We start from the raw sequence: 17347 nt of genomic DNA, 5'->3' as shown, positions 1-17347 counted from the left end.
GAAACACACAACCTATTCCGAAATTATTTTGATACAAATTTCATACATCTCAAGCAGAGAAAATACACCTTTTGTTTTAGTAACTTTTTGTCTTAAAGGTTGCACACTAAAAACCGTTCATTGCTGCACACGCATCCGATTGTACATATGAAAATTCAGTTGAAAATTGTCAAAAATCTTAAATCAAAATTTTACCAACGAAAGAGTGTGAGTTAACACTTAAACATAAAATAGATGTCAAACAGTAAAGAGTGCCAGCATAAACCTTCACCATAAATAGATACAAGAAGAAATGAAAATGCTACCCAATCAGCAGATGGATTCACAATTGTCGGAGTTGAGCGGTAGGTTAGCTATGTTGCAGTTGACGCGAGCAGAACGGTGAGTACTTCCAGCAGATACGTGGGTTCATTGATTATAAAGTTAGACAAAATATATTCATTATACATTATTAAGTATGTAAATTCAGCAAACATTTCGCTTAGTTAAGAAGGAACTTGAATTGATATTTTAATGAAAAAGTTAAATGCAAACTCGATAATCCTTACATATCGATTAGGGAGTAGATTATATGAATTTGAATGAATTAAGTACTTGTACTTGCCCGACAAAAGAACAACAACTTCATTTTTGCTCGGGAAAATGTCAGAAATGTTAATCAAAATCATGGTTAAATTTCCTCCGCACCAGGCGGGCACTTGCGCTGCGACTGGACCTCGTAGAGCTCTTCCAGCAACTTGCGGAACATCTCGGGACTTATGTTATTGCCTACACGCAACAGAACAAACCAGTCGCCAAAGCTGCAGTTTTGCAGAGCGCGCAGAAGATGCGACTTTGGCATGAGACGGGCTCTGGCGCGCATAATGTGGAAGCGTACGCCGCGATGGCAAATGGTGATCAAGCGGAAGAAGAGCTTGAGGCCAGCCAGAAAAGTCATGGTCATAAACCAGACCCACAAGAAGGCAAAGATCTTCTCGTTTAGAATGTTCAGAGGCAACAGACAAAGGGTGTCCATAGAAGAGTCCGATCCGCTGGGACCGAATCTGACCACCTCGCATTTGGCGCACTTGGGGAAGACGCGTTTGGTGATGCTGCTCCACATGTGCCAGTCGCCAGAGTAGACCGCAAGGAAAGCATCCACATAATGACTCCAGAAACCCTCAATGAACACATCCAACAGCAGCATGTTTACAATCTGCGGGAGTACAATATGCTAGAAGGGAACCACAAATGGTGTCTGCAGAATCTACTCACGCTGATCGCCAGGTTCAGAATCTCGCAAAAAACGTAGCTTACAAAGTAGCGAAAATGTGTCTCCTTGTAGTCGCTCGTAAAGTACTTGACCAGCACACGTAAGTGCGCGTTGCTACGCTCCTTGCAGACCGCTGTCTGATGGAAGTCCATGCAGAGATGCTTGAGGCGGCCGCCCTCCCAGATCTTCCACAAAAATGCAGGCAAATAGAAGACAAACGATTGCAGCAACAGCACCAGCACAACCCACTGATAGTAGCGTAGATATCGACGCTGAGCCAAGGGCACGGTTCCACCATATCCGCCTGCAAAAAGCGAATGTTAAAAGAATCACAAATCGAACGGCATTTTCCTTTGCTTACCCGGCTTGCAGCGCTCGTGGCCAAATGGAGTCGGCGTCTCCGTTATGTTGTCGCTGACATAGGCGCCGTACATCCAGCAATAGGCGTGAATAAAATCCATGTCGTTGTGGTCGCGCATACACTGGATGGGATCGCCAAAGTATTGCTTCGAGGAGAGCAGGAAAGTGCAAGCCAGCAGCAGGGCCACCGTGCACTTTGAATGGATGGTGAACACAGCATCGTAAATGTGCACCGACTTGAATTGCAAGTACTTCGACAGTGGCTTAACTGCGGCATACATCTTGTGAATCTCTATTTTGAGCACTACTTCACGCAATTTTAACTTTTAATGCTCGCAAAAAACACAACTTGAAAATTTAGGCGCAATTCGTGGAGCACGCGGCATTCTAACGGTGAAAGTAGGGATGATATCAATATATCAATTTACAGGGCTGGGTTTCCCAAAATATCGATACTTCTGTGCGATAAATTTGAAAATATCAATTTTATAGTAATTAACATCAATTTACCACCAAATTGAAATTTTATTAAATCTAAAGAGCAGAAACGAGATAGATTTGAATATCATTGATTTTGTGGTTGCATTTCGTTTTCACAACGTGTTGCAGGTGGGATAGCGTGCAAAATATACACAATCTGAAGGCATGTCCCAGCCAGTAATTGTATTGGCGCCCCACTGTCGTCAGCGGCCATTTGTAGAACTAAATATTTGGTAGTTTACATTTACATTTACATTATGTATTTTTGTAGCCGCCTCCATGACCGCTCTGCATACAATTTTGCAATACGATTTGCTTTATATAGATAATATGCCAAAGCGGATGGAAAATTATTATTACGAAGCATTCCAGTTTCGATTATATCGTTGTTTCAATTTAATGGGCTGTGGTGGCGCCCCCACAGATACATACATCGGGTACTATCTGCACTTCGGTGTTGGTATTTTTCGTAATGAACTTTTGGTCACGCGTTAGGAGTAAATTCTGACATACGTGTGCGACAAGCACATTTTATTTGTTTTGATTGAAAATCGCTAAAAAGGCCTGGAAATAAAGAATAACTAACCTTTTGCGTTGCAGCTTACAAATCAGGCTCGCCAATATGAAGGAGCAAGTCTCAGCGAAGCAGCAGGAGCGCAGCGACAAGAAGAAGAAGAAGCTGGCCGCATTGGCCAACCTGATGGACCTGAACGATCGGGATCGTCTCCACGAGGCTGAGTTGGCGAAGAAGCGGGACTCTGAGCCGAAATCCAGCGGCCCAGAGACAATGGAAGATGACGGATTTTGCACCGTGAGCAGCAAGCGAAAGACCAAGAATCGGCACACCATCAGGAGCACCCCCGAAAGGCCCACAGAGGCAGACCCGGACAAAGCCGATGAACCACAGTCGAAACGGATTCGCAATGATGAGGAAGCAGGTGGCGATAACATACCGGGTGACACGTTGGTCACTCTCAGCGAAGAGCAGTACAAGGCCCTTTCGGCGGATCTGCGACGACGCAAGCGGCGACTGCAGGACTTCCCCGCCTTGCGGCTGAGGGAGATGGGGCAGCGGGCATTGCTGGAGACACCTCAGGATGCGCGCACGCCCATCTTCCTTAGCGACATACAGAACCTGCTGATGTCGGGCATGATTGGCCAGAAGAGTCCCTGCCGGCCGGACCGCTGGTGCTCCATCGAGAAGTGGGTGAGTCTCTCGCACAGCGTGGTGGTCATCCTGGAGGGCCTCTCCCTCTACCACTACCTCTCCAATGAGAGCCAGTTCGAGGCCAGCAACAAGATATTCAACACGAAGCTGGAACTAATGCTGCCCCAGCAGGGTGAAGGCATGATTATCGATGAGATTGCGCAGGTTTGTAGCTCACTCGTTCGTTGATCGTTGAATCCTGATATATTTTTGGTTTCTCCCATAGATTCCCTTGACCAGTGTGCAGGCCAAGAAGCTAATTGACCAGCACGGTTCCCTGGAATCTGCAGTGGCACTCAACAAGGATCCCACACTGTTTGTGCGTGGCATTTTCCCCATTGAGGGACGCCAGGAGCCGGGCATGGAGCTGCCACAGCTGCATCCCGATGATAAATTCCCGCGGACCAAACTGCTGCTCTCCGCCCTGCAAATGGTCGACGAGGGCTATCCGATACCCTTGCAGGGCGAGCTGCACAGCCGCTTCAGGTCGTACAAGTTCACAAAGAAATCGTACAAGCCGGTCACGAATCGCAGTCCCATGTACGGCGTGGACTGTGAAATGTGTCGCACTGTGGCCGGAGTGAATGAACTGACGCGCATTTCCATTGTGGACGAGGAGTACAAGACTGTGTACGAGACGCTGGTGATGCCCGACAACAGGATCACGGACTATCTCACCCAGTACTCGGGCATCACCGAGGACATCATGAAGCAGGTGACCAAGCAGCTGAAGGATGTGCAGAAGGAGGTGTCCGCACTGCTGCCCGACGATGCCATTCTCGTGGGACAGTCGCTTAACTCCGATCTGAATGCCATGCGGATGATGCATCCGTATGTGATCGACACCAGCGTTTGCTTCAACATCTCCGGCGTGCGGCGGCGGAAGAGCAAATTGAAGCATCTGGCCATGACGTTCCTCAAGGAGACCATCCAGGAGAACGAGTACGGCCACGACTCGATCGAGGACTCCAGGGCCACGCTGAAGCTTGTGAAGATGAAGCTCGCGAACAGCATCGAGTTTGGCGACGAGATTCTCACCCAACACAAGCGACTGCAGGAGATCGCCAATGCCTGCAGCGGTGACAGCATCACGAACAACATGTTTGCGTACTCCGCCAAGCGGGACAGGAGAACGGCGATCGTGAATGTTGGTGGCCTGCAGCCGCGCCTCAAGGAGCTCATCGAGAAGGCCGAGCAGGTCGTACCCAAGGACAACAGCACGGCTGTGCTCGTGCACGAGGTGGCCACAACCAAAGAGGCTGTGCGCAAGGTGACCGAAATAGCCCTGGAAAACTCGCTGACAATTGCCAATCTGTCGATACCCGAAGAGGATTTCCTCTTGGACAGGGCCGAGCGCAGTGCTGTCAAAATCGACAAGGTCATCGAACGTCTGTGGAATACGGTGGCCCACAATGGACTCTTCCTCGTGCTCATGGGCGGCTCCACAGAGTGCCCCAAGGGTGTGGCCAAAATTGCCATCAAGCGATTGAATGGCACCGAACAGACAAGTGCCCCCATCGGTTGTTAGCACACCAACAGCCCTGACTTTATTTTGAATTGAATGCGCCCCGAAAGTGCCCTACAGAGTGCCCAAAATCGCTAGCTTGGATTAGCTTACCCACAGACTTTTGGTGTCTCAAGCAAAATTAAATTAGCCGTACAACCCCAACCTCTGACGTACAATCCATTTCTTCTTTCTTTGCCTCCAACTATCCTGAAAATTACACTGCAAAAATGTAACGAAACTAAAGTTGTCAAATTGATCAAATAATCGCATGAAATCAAACAAAAATATATAACAAAATGTAAACAAAAATTCAACTGGCCTTCTGGTTGGGGGCGTAGCTGCCCAAAAAACCCAGAATCGATTGCCAAACTTTTGCTACCAAATGGAATGGTTCGACTCCGTAGAGTGAGATTTGACCTAGTTTCTGGCGGTTTGCATTGCCCGATATTTTCCGTTGGCTTTCGCCATTCCCTTTCGGTTCGTCGCTCGGTCCCTGGGTCGGTCGGTCGTGTGTTGATAAGAGCAATAAATTTCCTACCTCACACAATGCACCACTCCGTTGTCTAGGGCTCCGAAACGAGGCAGCCCTCCCTATGATGCCCACGCACTCACGCACTCTCGCTGGCTCGCTGGGCCACTGCTCCCTCTCTCTCTCTGTCTCTCTTTGGAAAGGGAAAGTGTACGAAAGTTGTTGTCCGGGAGCATCCGCATCGGTGTCCCGCGTCTTATCACACGCTCGAAAATATTGCGTCTTTTGGCTGTGCCCGCACGACCTGTAGGTCGGTCGGGAGAGAGCTCTCACTCACTGACACACAACCAAGGCGCATGTCCGGCTGGGGGAAAAGCTGCTGAGAATTTTCCCCAAGACCCAGGTACAGGGCTGCCAGAAGGTTGCGTTTTTCCTGTCAATGCCAATATATGTCCAATATCAGAAATACTTTTAAAAATACTTCAAAATTCAACAAAAATGTCCATAATTTGACATTAATTCTGTAAAAATTCTTCTAGGAATAATATTTTGTTTTTATGGATGAACTTGCTGGCAACGCTGCGCCGGGAAATTGGGTATGTTTTCCTTCTGTCTCGCTTTTCTTCTTGTGCTTTTTTTGGTTTTGGCGCTCTTTCCGCTCGGAAAAGCGCACCACACGAAATATTTTGTTGTATATACGGTTTTCGGCTCTCGAGAGGAGACGTTGTCGTTGGTGGCTGCCTTTCCCAGTTCCGTTTTGGCAACGAGGCGCGCGCAAAAATCTCTCAAACTCTCGGCCACGGATCGTACTATATTGCATGTGTCTCTATATATCCACACACCTACAGACGTGTGTACGAGTGCGAGTGTTTGTAGGTGGCATATGAATATAGTAAATGGTTGGATGGAAGGTTGGATGGAGAGTGGAGTGCGGGCAGTGTGCGGGCATTAAATTGGGTATAAACAAATTGCCCACAAAAGCAAAACAAACACACAAAAATCAACTAACTAAACAGCATCGAAATCTGTGGCGGAAATCGGCAGTCAGGAAAGGAATAACTTTTTGCTGAATTATTTCACAGATTCCCATTCAGAATTTTGTGCCATAAACTGGGGTAAGTCGCAGGGCCGTGTGTAATTAATCAAAAGTTCATTTGTATATACAAAACATGAGCGAGAAATTGGCTAACATAAATTGTGTATCCATAAGATACACAGACACAGGCACGGGCACAGGGCACACTCACTGGGCACAGTCACTGGGCACATGCACACGGTCGGCCACAGATACTCGGTACTTGGGCCAAGCGAAAGCCTGCTCAAAGGAATTCAGGGAGAACTTTCTCTCTGTGTGCGTGTGTGTGTGTGTGTGCTGGTGTAATTATATGCGGGTGTGTGTGAGTGAGTGAGTGGGAAACTCGTTCACTGTGTCAGTGTTTCATCCGCCACATCAGCTGGGCATCCATCGCGCATACGCCGCATTGTCAATTGTTACATTGCCTCACGTCCATTCCGCCTTCTCTGTTGCCTCTGTTGCCTCTGCTGCCTCATCGCCCTTGGCACCAACTGGTTGCCCATGCGACCCCAATCCCTTCCTGCTCCCCATTATCTGTCCCACCAACGCATTGGGATCCCAAACGTCGCGCTCTTGATATTGGCTATTGGCCTAGCCCAAGACCCATCCCGCATTCAGCACGCCACATCCCGCAACCTACTGCTGCCCTCCACCACTCCTCTTTCCATTTATTTCCTTTGTCTGCAATTGCAAATTTGTTCGTTTTGGATTCTTTGCCCCACCGAACTGCTCCCACTGTTTGCTCCAGTTTCTGTCAGAGCCTCTCCCCTCATGCCCCACTCCATGCCGAACATGGAACATGTTGCGTAGGGTTTTCCTCTCTCTCACTCTCTCTCACTCTCTCTCTCTCTCTCTCTCTCACCCTCTCTTCATTCGTTTAGGGTGAGTTTTTCCGCTTTTTCCGTTTTTATGTTGTGTTTGCCTTTTGGGAAGGCAACGCAGTCACCTCCAACTCCCAGAGAGCACCAGGGAAAACCAGGTGAAAGTTTCAGCCAAAAATAAAAAGTTTTGTTTGTGCGGAAATTAAATTGCAAGTCAATTGTTTGCCTCTCTTTTATATGGCGATTATTATCTGCTTTATTCCTGTTGTAACACAAAAAGCAACGTCTCTATCTGGTAGATATAGCCTGATCCAAGCATAGGGTACCTCTCCCTCGACACTGCACTTGATACCCCACTCGAAGAGGATGAGTCAGTGGCAAAACCCTATCAGCTACTGACTGACTGGCAGACTGGCAGACTGACCAACTGAATGACTGACGCAGTGTGCGCTATGCCACGGCTACTCCTACCCCATGCCCATGCCTATCCCATCCCATCCCATCCCCATATGAATGTTCTTTCATATTTCGGTGTCTGCTGTTACACTTGGCACTTGGCCAAGTGGCCAGAAAACAATTTTGTCTGAGTTTACGGCTCGTCATCTTCAGCTCCGCACATCCGCTGCACGGTAATGAGTAATGCCGCTACCTCGTGGACAGTGCAATAAAATTGATTGTGTTTTTCTTTTTGCACGGCATCAAAATCAAATGATGTCATTTGCCATTTGTCTGTCCTGTTCTAAGGGTATCTATGGGTATAAGTATCCATTGCAAACACTGCCACAAAACAATCGAACAATGACTCAGACGGAGTCATAATCGTAGGTTCCGAGGTGGCACAGTGGCAAATTAAATTACGCGAGTCCCGATTCTCGAGCATTTACCGGGCTTCCAGCGGGTAGAGTTCAACATCTAAATCGCATTTACTGAGGCCCATGGCTCTGAGATATGACTTTACTCTGAATACTTGTTGCTTATTTAATTAAAGTTCTGTTTCATAATCACACTGCACTCGCTTCACTCCTATTTCCCTCCTAATAATGCACCTCATTAGGGGCATATAAATAGCGCCCGCGGAGCCATCGCACTTGCTGAACTTTTGCCGTGGTCGCCCAAGAATGTGGCAAAGTGTTTTTATTTTTGAACTCTAGAGATCTTGTTATGTGATGCAATTGTAAGGGGCTAGCCATCGTATCGTATGTATATATTCCCAGGAAGTTAATTGGGTTGTGCTGCTCGTTTTGTTTTTGTTTTCCCATTTCGAGTACGTGGCCATCCCATCGATTTCGTTTCTATCTTCTGTTTATTTGCACTTTTGCTTGTGCGTATTCGGCTGTGTTTACATTGAGCCAACAATGTGAATAATTATGTTAAGTTAAACTAATTAAACAGTTTTTCCCTACACACACGTACCCGCACACCATATGTATATTGATTCTGCTCCACTTTGCTCTGATGCTGTGCTGCTAATGATATTTTTTGTTTCCCCTTTTATGAATGCAAATATTTGATAGACGATCGTAAACGGGTTTTAATGATCATCATCAGTATGAGTATGCTGGAAATGGGGAAAAATGGGCTAGAGACAGAGACTTTTGCTGTTGTCACAGCTAGGGCGGGGAGTTCGCTCCGAGTGTCCCAGTGTCAAGGTTGTGCGTGAGGCGAGACTCGGAGAACTTCCATAGAGTGTTAACTGTTAACTGTTGTTGTTGCTGTTGTACTGGCGCTGCCGCTTCCGCTTTACGCTACTGGCAGAAGCGGAGCGACTCATTAGCGGCCCAGCAGCCGCCAACATGAGTAAACATGATAGCCGGCCCTTTTGCAGCGCGAGGTGGGGTTCAAGAGTTTCCTATAATTCCCTTTGTTTCAATTTTAAGCTGCTGTTAGTTGTGCTTAATCTTTTGCGGCAATTGCTGTGGCAGCCCTCGGCGAGTGCATAAATACTTTGTGCACACACACTCCACGCTGCGCTGCTCTGCCCTGCTCTGCTCTCTCTTGCTCCTACTCTAGCAGTCGCAGCTTTTGCAGCTTTGTGCCGGCCTTGGCCGCTGATACGAACCACCACAACAATCCATATCCCACTAGTAACATTCTCTCGGGTGGCCCCTTGCTTGTACTGCTCATTGTTGCTATTATTACATGCACACTTACAGGCACTCACACGCAGGCACAGTTTCTGCAGAAGCACACACACAAACACACTCATGGCTATGTTTCTACTGCTGCCTTTGCCTTTTCCTCGCCGTCTCTCTGCCTCTTTTTATAAGTGCCTCGCATTTATTTGCATTGCTTATCAATAAAATGGATTTCGTGCCTACACACAATGGGGCGACAACAATTACAGTTGTCAAATACGACTCCCACACACCTAATGCCCACACCCACCACCCACACAATCTTCTTGTTAATTTTTAAGTCCAATAGTCAAATCTTTGGCCAGCTGCTGCTGCTTCTGCTGCTGCTCCCTTAAACTAAGATATGAGCGCTGCGAGTGATATTGATTTACTTATTTGTCGGCTGTCCCCCGACAAAAATTGAGGTTGATAATCGCAGACTTGCGACTGATTCTTGAGGCGCACTTTGGTAGATTTACGGGCGGCCTGCATTTCACTGGAGTTTCATTTCTTTCTGGTGGAAAGTTCCTTAACGGCGGAGCGGCATTTGAGTACACAAATTTCGGGCTTCACCTTGTTACTTTTACAGGTTTGAAGACTTCATATGTTAGCCCATCATGTCTGCCTATATGCTGCGGTTATTATGCCTCATTTAGAATCCGATATTTCGCTCTTTATGACACATTCTCAAATGTATAACCCCAGGCGTCGCTGCCGCTGCCTACCGCTGCTGCTGTTGTCGATGTCGCCGCCTGCGAATCCACTGGAAATGTCAGTCGATGTCTCAAACTCGTGGTGTGCGGTTCGCCATTAAGGAAAATCGTGCGAATACAACTCACTTTCCGCCACCTACCGACCCCCAAAAGCCAAAAAGACAAACCACTTAGTGTGTGTGTGACTTATAATATTGGAAATATTGTGGCAAAAAATAGAGTTCCAAATATAAATACGGAGACTCGCCCCAAAACATATCTGCGGACAGCGGCAAGTCGAAGTAAATCGCATTTGATTGATTGATGGAACCGTGCCCCGGCGCGATAAGCAGAAGGAACAAATACAGAAAATAGTGTAAGAAGTGCATGAAATACATATGTACATACATAGATACATGTGTACATGATAGTAAATGATAATTTGCGATTGGGAATCGAATGACATGTGCGCTGTAAAGTTCAAGAACGTATTGCGGGCAAGGTCGTGGGACTGTTGGCGGGGCGGGCTCTTTATTTACTGGTTAACTGTGACATTTGTGGCAGCCTCGAGGCTGATATGCGCACAGGCCACTCCCCTCCCCTCCCCATCGTAAAGGGAAACCAGAGCAGTGAACCATCCCCAGCCATCCCGCTGATAAAGGAAACGTAGGGAACTTATGACTACCATTCCGAGTGCTAATTCGATGCCTGTGCTACACATAAAACTTGAGAGATCAAACCTCACAGACCCCAGAAAGCAGAACCCGACACACAGTGTCTCTGCCTCTGCAGATGATAACGCACGAATCGCTCTGAATCGATGAACAGCCATAAATTTATTTGCATACGATAATTTATTTATTGCACTATCAGACACTATCACGTCTCGCTCGTCACACTTCCCCCACATTGTGCTGCGCTCTTGCCTCTTGCCTCTTGCCTCTCTCCTCTTTGCTCCTCTCCTCTGTTCGCTGTGCAAATATTTAAATATCAGCGCGGGGTAACGGGAACTGTTCCAGCTCCATCACACTTCCATCACGAGCCGGATGGATGGAGTCGTCAACACTTCATTTCGCCTTCCTTACAACTGTTCAAACATCGTCAGTATCGACATATAATTTATTTTATTTATTAATATTTTCATACTTTTTGCGCTGTTTTCTATGGTTAGTTCTTTGCAATCTGTGAGTACCATAATTATTATTGTTTGCACTATTCTTGTGGCAAGAATGAAACAATTTCATTGTTTTCAAATAACTTTTACTGAGAACTCTTCTACAGACAGATAGGATAAGAAGTGTTTGCCTTTCACTTAATCTTGTCGTTGGCTTAAGTTTGAAATTACAAAAGGGAAATTGGGACTTCAATTCGAACAAGGGAGGAAGTGCTCAAAAGTGTCTTCTCTTTTGATTTAGTATTACTTTTTCAATTCTTCACAATTTCTTCGTGTCTGAATTTAATCAAATCTACAAATATTATCTATCTAAATTTTATCATTGCCTTCATTTACCTTTTACTTTATAAAGATAAAGACAGTTCTAAATCGTTTGAGAATTATATGACATGCGCCTCAAATCAGGGAGCATTACTACTGTAGCCTACTTGACGTCATAATTAGGCTTCAGCGATCAATGTGCCACTGACTGGAGACTCTTCCCTCCCCACCCACGGGTAGGCTGTCACTATCATTGGTTGATATATTTTTCGGGTTGATATTATACAATTTATGGACATATCACGCGGCTTGCTTCGCGATAGCTTGCTGCTGTTCTATGCGTTTCGATACGAGAAGTGCTGGCAAAATGATTTATAGTCCTTAGATGATGGATTGCAGGCGAACTGGTGGCAATCAAACGATTCAAATATAAGAAAACTGATCCCAGTAGCACACAAGTTATGCCCCCAAAAAGTACTCAGCTCGTTAGCTAATTAGGCGGCATTACTTTACAGATAATGAGGCCCACTAACTTATAGTCGAGTGCAGAAATCAGCGATTAAGTTCAGCGAGTGCGAACGCCAAACGATTTATGTTTCTGAAGTGTGGCAATCGACTGATAAAGATAAAGATTGTTTAATCGATCGTTAACTGCGTGGGGAAAGCACTTACAGGGCTCTACTTGATGGCGCTCTGATAGATTTCCTAGTGTGGCGAAATCGTCTGCAACACACACTCGAAACATGACTAATGGTCGCTTATTCCCATTCGGTCGTAAATATTATCCAGAGTTATTCTCCGATAAAGAAGGTGCTTCCCGCGGAGGGAAGGCTCCAATAGCAATCTAATACTCATCTATTTGACACCACAAAACAATTACTTAATGGCACACTTTTTGTTACAGCTCCGCAATAAAGAGTGGGTCTTCTCGGAGAGCAGGAACCTAGAGTTCCGTTGTGGCAACAAGTATCACAGAAGGCGCTTTTATCCCGCACTCGAGGCGCGGCTACACAAGCGAACGCGAATCCCTCAACTCCCCTTAGTGGGCTGTGCTTTGTTCCACAACGTACTGCACGGTCGCGTGGAGGCAACCACAAGCGAAGAGGAAACACAGCCACAGCCAGTCGACAGTAACAACAACAACAACGATTCACAGGGTCTAGACGATCCACAGGTGTGCGACAGCAACAACAACGATACACAGGACACAAAGGCGGCTGACATAATGGTACTGCCTTTCGGTCTTGGCCCTGACGGCCACCACGTGGATGCCATACACAGTGCGCCGGCGCCCAGTGCCCCACCAGCGCACTCGATGCCACCGCCTTATGCGCGCGGACAGACGAACATCTACACAGGCGTGCCCGTCATTGTGAATCCCTACATCGACTTTATTGTGGTGAACGGTGATGATCGTTACATGATCCGCTGTGAGCGCAAGTCCGTGGTGGAGCGCAGCGTGGAGCTGGCGAAGCTGATACATGCCGGACCCAACAGCGGCCGCAAGAGCGACAACCACTTTCAGATCCTCAATGTGGACAAGAACGACTTTGAGCTGATTGTGCGCTACATGGAGAAGCATTTTATACCCTATCGCGATCACAAACACTTGCTGAAGATCCTCGAGCTAGCCGATCGCTTTAATGTGCCCGATTTGGTGAGTTTTCATGCTGTCTCTGACCCATTTTCCCAGATATTTAATGAACATTCTTTCGTTCTTTCAGATAATTTACTGCATTCGGGAGCTTGATCTCAGAATTTCCAGTGCCACCGCGCTGGACATTTTCAAGGCGCTGTGGTTCTACCAGGGCATAGCGCTGACCAACCAGCACCAGACAGTGATCACTACCCAACAGAGTGGCCAACAATTGGCCCGCAAGCAGGCCTCCAAGGCGAAGGCCGCTGCCAAGCAGCTGGCGGCAGCCAAAGCGGCACAGGCAGGCGAGAACCCACCCGAGGGCGGGGATGGGGCGCAGCTCAATCTCATACCCAATCCGAATCCCTTCACCACCGAAGACTATGGCGTGGCGCTGCTCCACAACACACTCCAACTGATCGACATGCACGCAGAGCTGATGCTCTCGATGCCCGAGATCTGTGACCTGCGCTTCGAGGAGCTGGAGACTATAGTCAAGCGCGACACGCTGCAACTCCGCTCGGAGGTCACCCTGTTCGAGTGCCTGGCCTCGTGGAGTCTGGCGGAGTGTGCGCGCAAGAATATCTTTGGCACTGCCGAAAATCGACGCACTGTGCTGGGTCCCCTGTGCCTCACTCCCCGTTATCTGCGCATGAGTGCCGCCGAGTTCCGGCGCTGCTGCGAGCGCATCGAGCTGCTGCCACCAGTGGAAATATCTCTCATCAGTGATGCCTTAGAGGGTGAGTTCACCAGACAGATGCCCAAACTCCGTTTTGATTACTTCAATTTGTGCCTAAATTTTGCAGGCAAAAAGCTAAAGAACCTCACCGACCAGCAGACGGAGCTGATGGAGAAGTTCCGCCAGCCACGTGCCGAATATGCCCGCATGCCAGTCCATCTCAGTGATCGCAGCAGCCCGAAGAACTACCCCAAGAAGATGCGCCGAGCGAACGAGGGCCGCTCCACGGAGGAGGGTTGCTGGGAGAAGCTCGGCATGAATTGTCTCCGTGTGTTTGTTTGCATATTCGACTGATCCGAAGAGTCGGACGACGAGGAGGAGGATGATGATGAGGATGAAGATGATGGGGAGGAAGATGAAGATGAGGAGGAGGAAGAGGAAGAGGACGAGGACGATCCCACATAGACTTGTTGCATTAACGAATATTAGCGCTTATGAACTACATATATACACATACATATATAGTTAGTTAATGATTACGTTAGTCTTACAAGAGCAGAGGACAAGTGCTGGCCAAACAAGTGGCGGTGATTTTATAGCAGCCGTTTCTAACAATATGTACTAAATAGTGTTATTTATTGATATATACATAACAGTGTGTGCGCATGTTTAGAGGGGTCAATCGATTGGGTTTTTTGTATTTAATCGCTAGTCAAAATGGTAACAAAGGTATACCTCCTGCTCGTAACGTATGGGGGAAATACCACAAAACTTTTATACAACTTTATGCAACGTTTTGTAGCTGGATACTCAAAGTGCGAGTACAAACCAAAACAAAAACCAAAATACAAAAAAAGAAGAAAAAGAAAGTTCTATGCAGCAGAAATAAATCATGAAAGTACATCAAGCTACACACAAATTAATCAAGCCAACACGCAAACAACACGCAAAAGCAAAAACACACACAAAACATAAACAAATTTATAGTGCAAATTGTATTTCGGCCCGGCCATAGCAAAACAAAAATTATTATTATTAACTGGTTTAATATACTTTTAATTGTTGTGCAAAATGTAAAAGAAATTGAATTTATTATATACGAAACACACACACATACACACAAATACATATATATATATATATATAGATGATATATAGAGCAAAATGCGTTAACACACCGAACAAATCTGTTGCCGTTAAATCGGTTCTTGGCTTTAACTCCTATAACGAAGTGCTATAGCTAAATCGCATAAAATACCAATTACAATCAGATTAGCATTAATCATAGTGAAATTAATTATGTAAGCACACAAACACTCACACACAAAACACACACAAATTGTTAACAGAATTATGCATTTTATTAGTTAAATGTCTAGATCATAGAGCGAATTGTTTCTGCCTAAGTTGCGATATGGAAAATGCCAATTCACGTGCTTCAAGTCGCAAGGAAACCGAAAATTCATCAGCCATAGACGAGTGCAAGAGGAAAAACATTCAAGCAAAAAGTAGTTAAACAATAATTAATAAAAAAACAAACAACAAAACGTGTGTACACAATTTTCTAAAACAATACTAAATTATATGATGTTTCAATGGGTGGGTGGGAAACTGGCATAGTGATGAAAGTTTGAGCAGCAGTGAAGTGGGGCATTTCCTTCACATACGAGGCATGATAAAAGCTCTGCAAAAAGCAAACTTCTGCACCAGACTAAAGCTTTGAAACGACTTTCACCACGGAGTGAAACTTTACAAGGGTTGTTGGACAAATTTACAGATATTTTGGACGGTATAGGAGATTCCAAAAAAAACAATAAAGAACAAAAAGAAAGCACGCTTTAATTACTTACTACTTCAAAGTGTAAACAAATTATTTCTGGCACATATCCCGCTCCAGCCTTAACCCTTACAGCGTTCAATTTTGCTCTACCACTCTGCCGCTGCCGCCAAAGTGTGTAGTCTTACCAAAGTGTAGACCCCCCAGACCGTGCACGGTCACACACACACACAAACAAACATTGTGCTTGGGGTAGCATATTATCGTAGTGTACATTTGGGGGCTTACCACAAATGCACTCAACCAAGTCCGAGCTTTCTCCTAGCTCTACCTCGAACACACACCCCACTTCCATGTGCACACAGATGCAAAATAATAACAGGAAACCAGCACACACGAACACCTGCACATGCTCGTTCGTACTCGTAGTTCTACTTCCCGTTTCTGCCCGCAAGCGTTGCAGAATTTATGATTTTATTTCACGCTTGCTTTTCATTTTCTTTTGGTTCAACTCTACTTTTGCTTCTCCTTTTTCCCCCCGTTGTTGTTAGGTTTGTGGCCAAAAATTATAAGTTCCTTTTTTTGCTGTTGCTGTTGCTGCTGCCGCTGGTAATGTTGTTGGGTAATTCCCCCACGCTTGCTGTGGGCTGTCTGACGCTTGTTAACCTTTTCCAAGTTGAATTTTCCTTTGGCCTGCGTCGGTCTTTTTTTTTCGTCCGGCTTGCATCTGCTTTCTTTTCTGCTAATTTTGTGCACACAGACAGGCGGTGGAGTGAAATCTCCTCACCAAAGTAATGCACCAGTCGCCGTGGAGCGGCAGCATGGAAGGAACATGTAGCAGTGCCACAAATTTTCTATTTTTTCCGAGCAGCTTTCACGGTTAGTGCTGTGGAGTGGAGAGACTGCTGCACTGCCCGCAGCCAGTCGTCGTCGTCGTAGTCTGACCGCATATATAATTATTTCATATATGAAACATGAGTGGAGTGGAGACTGTGGTAAGAGGTAAGAGGGTGGGTTGTACTCTCAAGGCATTTTTCGCATACTTTTTCCAGAGGAATCAGCAAAAGTGAATTAGTGCAGAGAGCGGGAAAGAGCCGGAAAGAGCGGTAGAGCATGGGAACCTGCAATGCAGTTGGCCGGCCACCTAATGAAAATTGTTGTGAAATAAATCATTTTAAATAATTTTCTACTCTCCATGGCTATGTGTCTGCTGTCCCTACAACTATGTAGGTGTGTGTGCGGTTGTGTGTGTGTGGTATGCACGTGTGAATGTGTGTATGTGTTGGCTTTCTGAAGTTTAAATTGAAATGAAAGCCAAGTAGCTGCAATGGACTTTGCACTTTGCCTGTTACTTCAGCCGTGGCTAACTTTTTTGCAGCTTGCTAAATTGCGCTAACTGACCAAAGCGGAAGTTTCAATTACACATATACCAACACACACACACACACACATGTACACGCACACTTGCAATAAGAGAAAGAGTGGCAAGAGCGACGGCAATGCCAGTGCCAGTGCCAGTGAAAACAGAGCATGCCTATGGCAAGGCTTTCCCTTTGGTGCCCAAACACAGCATTGACCTACACACAGCTCAGAGTGTGCGTGTGCTGCTGATATGACGCATACGCGCCCCATGAGCCCCAATCCCCAGCTACAGCCTCTGACCAAACTCGGTAACCAAGCCCACAAATCTGTGTTAGATCCACAAAACTGCAGTGGCGTTACAGGCAGGGAATGGGAGCTGCTGTGTGGCTAAAACTGTGACCAAATTATAGCCCAAAGTTGGCACATTATTTGCAGCCAAATACTTTTTATACCTTGTACTTAATACCCCTTAATTATGTTT

General features: G+C 46.3%; 3 protein-coding genes across 3 annotated transcripts; 2 read left to right on the top strand and 1 right to left on the bottom strand.

The window, feature by feature from the left end:
* The first annotated feature begins 1 nt into the window (after position 1).
* Positions 2 to 5044, top strand: LOC117589455 (small RNA degrading nuclease 5). The gene is made up of 4 exons (XM_034281407.1): positions 2 to 207; positions 281 to 381; positions 2693 to 3464; positions 3526 to 5044. Exons 1-4 carry the CDS (start codon positions 148 to 150, stop codon positions 4825 to 4827), a joined length of 2235 nt encoding a protein of 744 aa, XP_034137298.1. The 5' UTR covers positions 2 to 147; the 3' UTR covers positions 4828 to 5044.
* Positions 482 to 1893, bottom strand: LOC117589456 (innexin inx4). The gene is made up of 3 exons (XM_034281408.1): positions 1614 to 1893; positions 1255 to 1556; positions 482 to 1195 (listed from the first exon to the last, which is right to left on the bottom strand). Exons 1-3 carry the CDS (start codon positions 1891 to 1893, stop codon positions 671 to 673), a joined length of 1107 nt encoding a protein of 368 aa, XP_034137299.1. The 3' UTR covers positions 482 to 670.
* A 687-nt stretch (positions 5045 to 5731) lies between the features above and the next one.
* LOC117589046 lies at positions 5732 to 14592 on the top strand. Its single transcript, XM_034280673.1, has 4 exons — positions 5732 to 5871; positions 12317 to 13069; positions 13137 to 13788; positions 13855 to 14592. The coding sequence occupies exons 1-4, from the start codon at positions 5833 to 5835 to the stop codon at positions 14079 to 14081; spliced, it is 1671 nt and encodes a 556-aa protein (XP_034136564.1). The 5' UTR covers positions 5732 to 5832; the 3' UTR covers positions 14082 to 14592.
* The last annotated feature ends 2755 nt before the right edge of the window (positions 14593 to 17347 follow it).

Source organism: Drosophila guanche, unplaced genomic scaffold (assembly GCF_900245975.1).
Source record: "Drosophila guanche unplaced genomic scaffold, DGUA_6, whole genome shotgun sequence".
In the NCBI taxonomy this organism is placed as follows: Eukaryota; Metazoa; Arthropoda; class Insecta; order Diptera; family Drosophilidae; genus Drosophila; species Drosophila guanche.
This window is presented reverse-complemented; position numbering and strand designations above follow the sequence as displayed.

Excerpts from the sequence above, each read along its gene's own strand:
- LOC117589455 (XM_034281407.1), top strand. The coding sequence starts at position 148 with ATGAAAATTCAGTTGAAAATTGTCAAAAATCTTAAATCAAAATTTTAC. Across the intron at positions 208-280 it reads AATTTTACCAACGAAAGAGT|ATACAAGAAGAAATGAAAAT; the intron begins GTGAGTTAACAC and ends CACCATAAATAG. Across the intron at positions 382-2,692 it reads CAGTTGACGCGAGCAGAACG|CTTACAAATCAGGCTCGCCA; the intron begins GTGAGTACTTCC and ends TTTGCGTTGCAG.
- LOC117589456 (XM_034281408.1), bottom strand. The coding sequence starts at position 1,893 with ATGTATGCCGCAGTTAAGCCACTGTCGAAGTACTTGCAATTCAAGTCG. Across the intron at positions 1,557-1,613 it reads CCACGAGCGCTGCAAGCCGG|GCGGATATGGTGGAACCGTG; the intron begins GTAAGCAAAGGA and ends CGCTTTTTGCAG. Across the intron at positions 1,196-1,254 it reads TTCTGAACCTGGCGATCAGC|ATTGTAAACATGCTGCTGTT; the intron begins GTGAGTAGATTC and ends GTACTCCCGCAG.
- LOC117589046 (XM_034280673.1), top strand. The coding sequence starts at position 5,833 with ATGGATGAACTTGCTGGCAACGCTGCGCCGGGAAATTGG. Across the intron at positions 13,070-13,136 it reads GCTTTAATGTGCCCGATTTG|ATAATTTACTGCATTCGGGA; the intron begins GTGAGTTTTCAT and ends TCGTTCTTTCAG. Across the intron at positions 13,789-13,854 it reads CATCAGTGATGCCTTAGAGG|GCAAAAAGCTAAAGAACCTC; the intron begins GTGAGTTCACCA and ends TAAATTTTGCAG.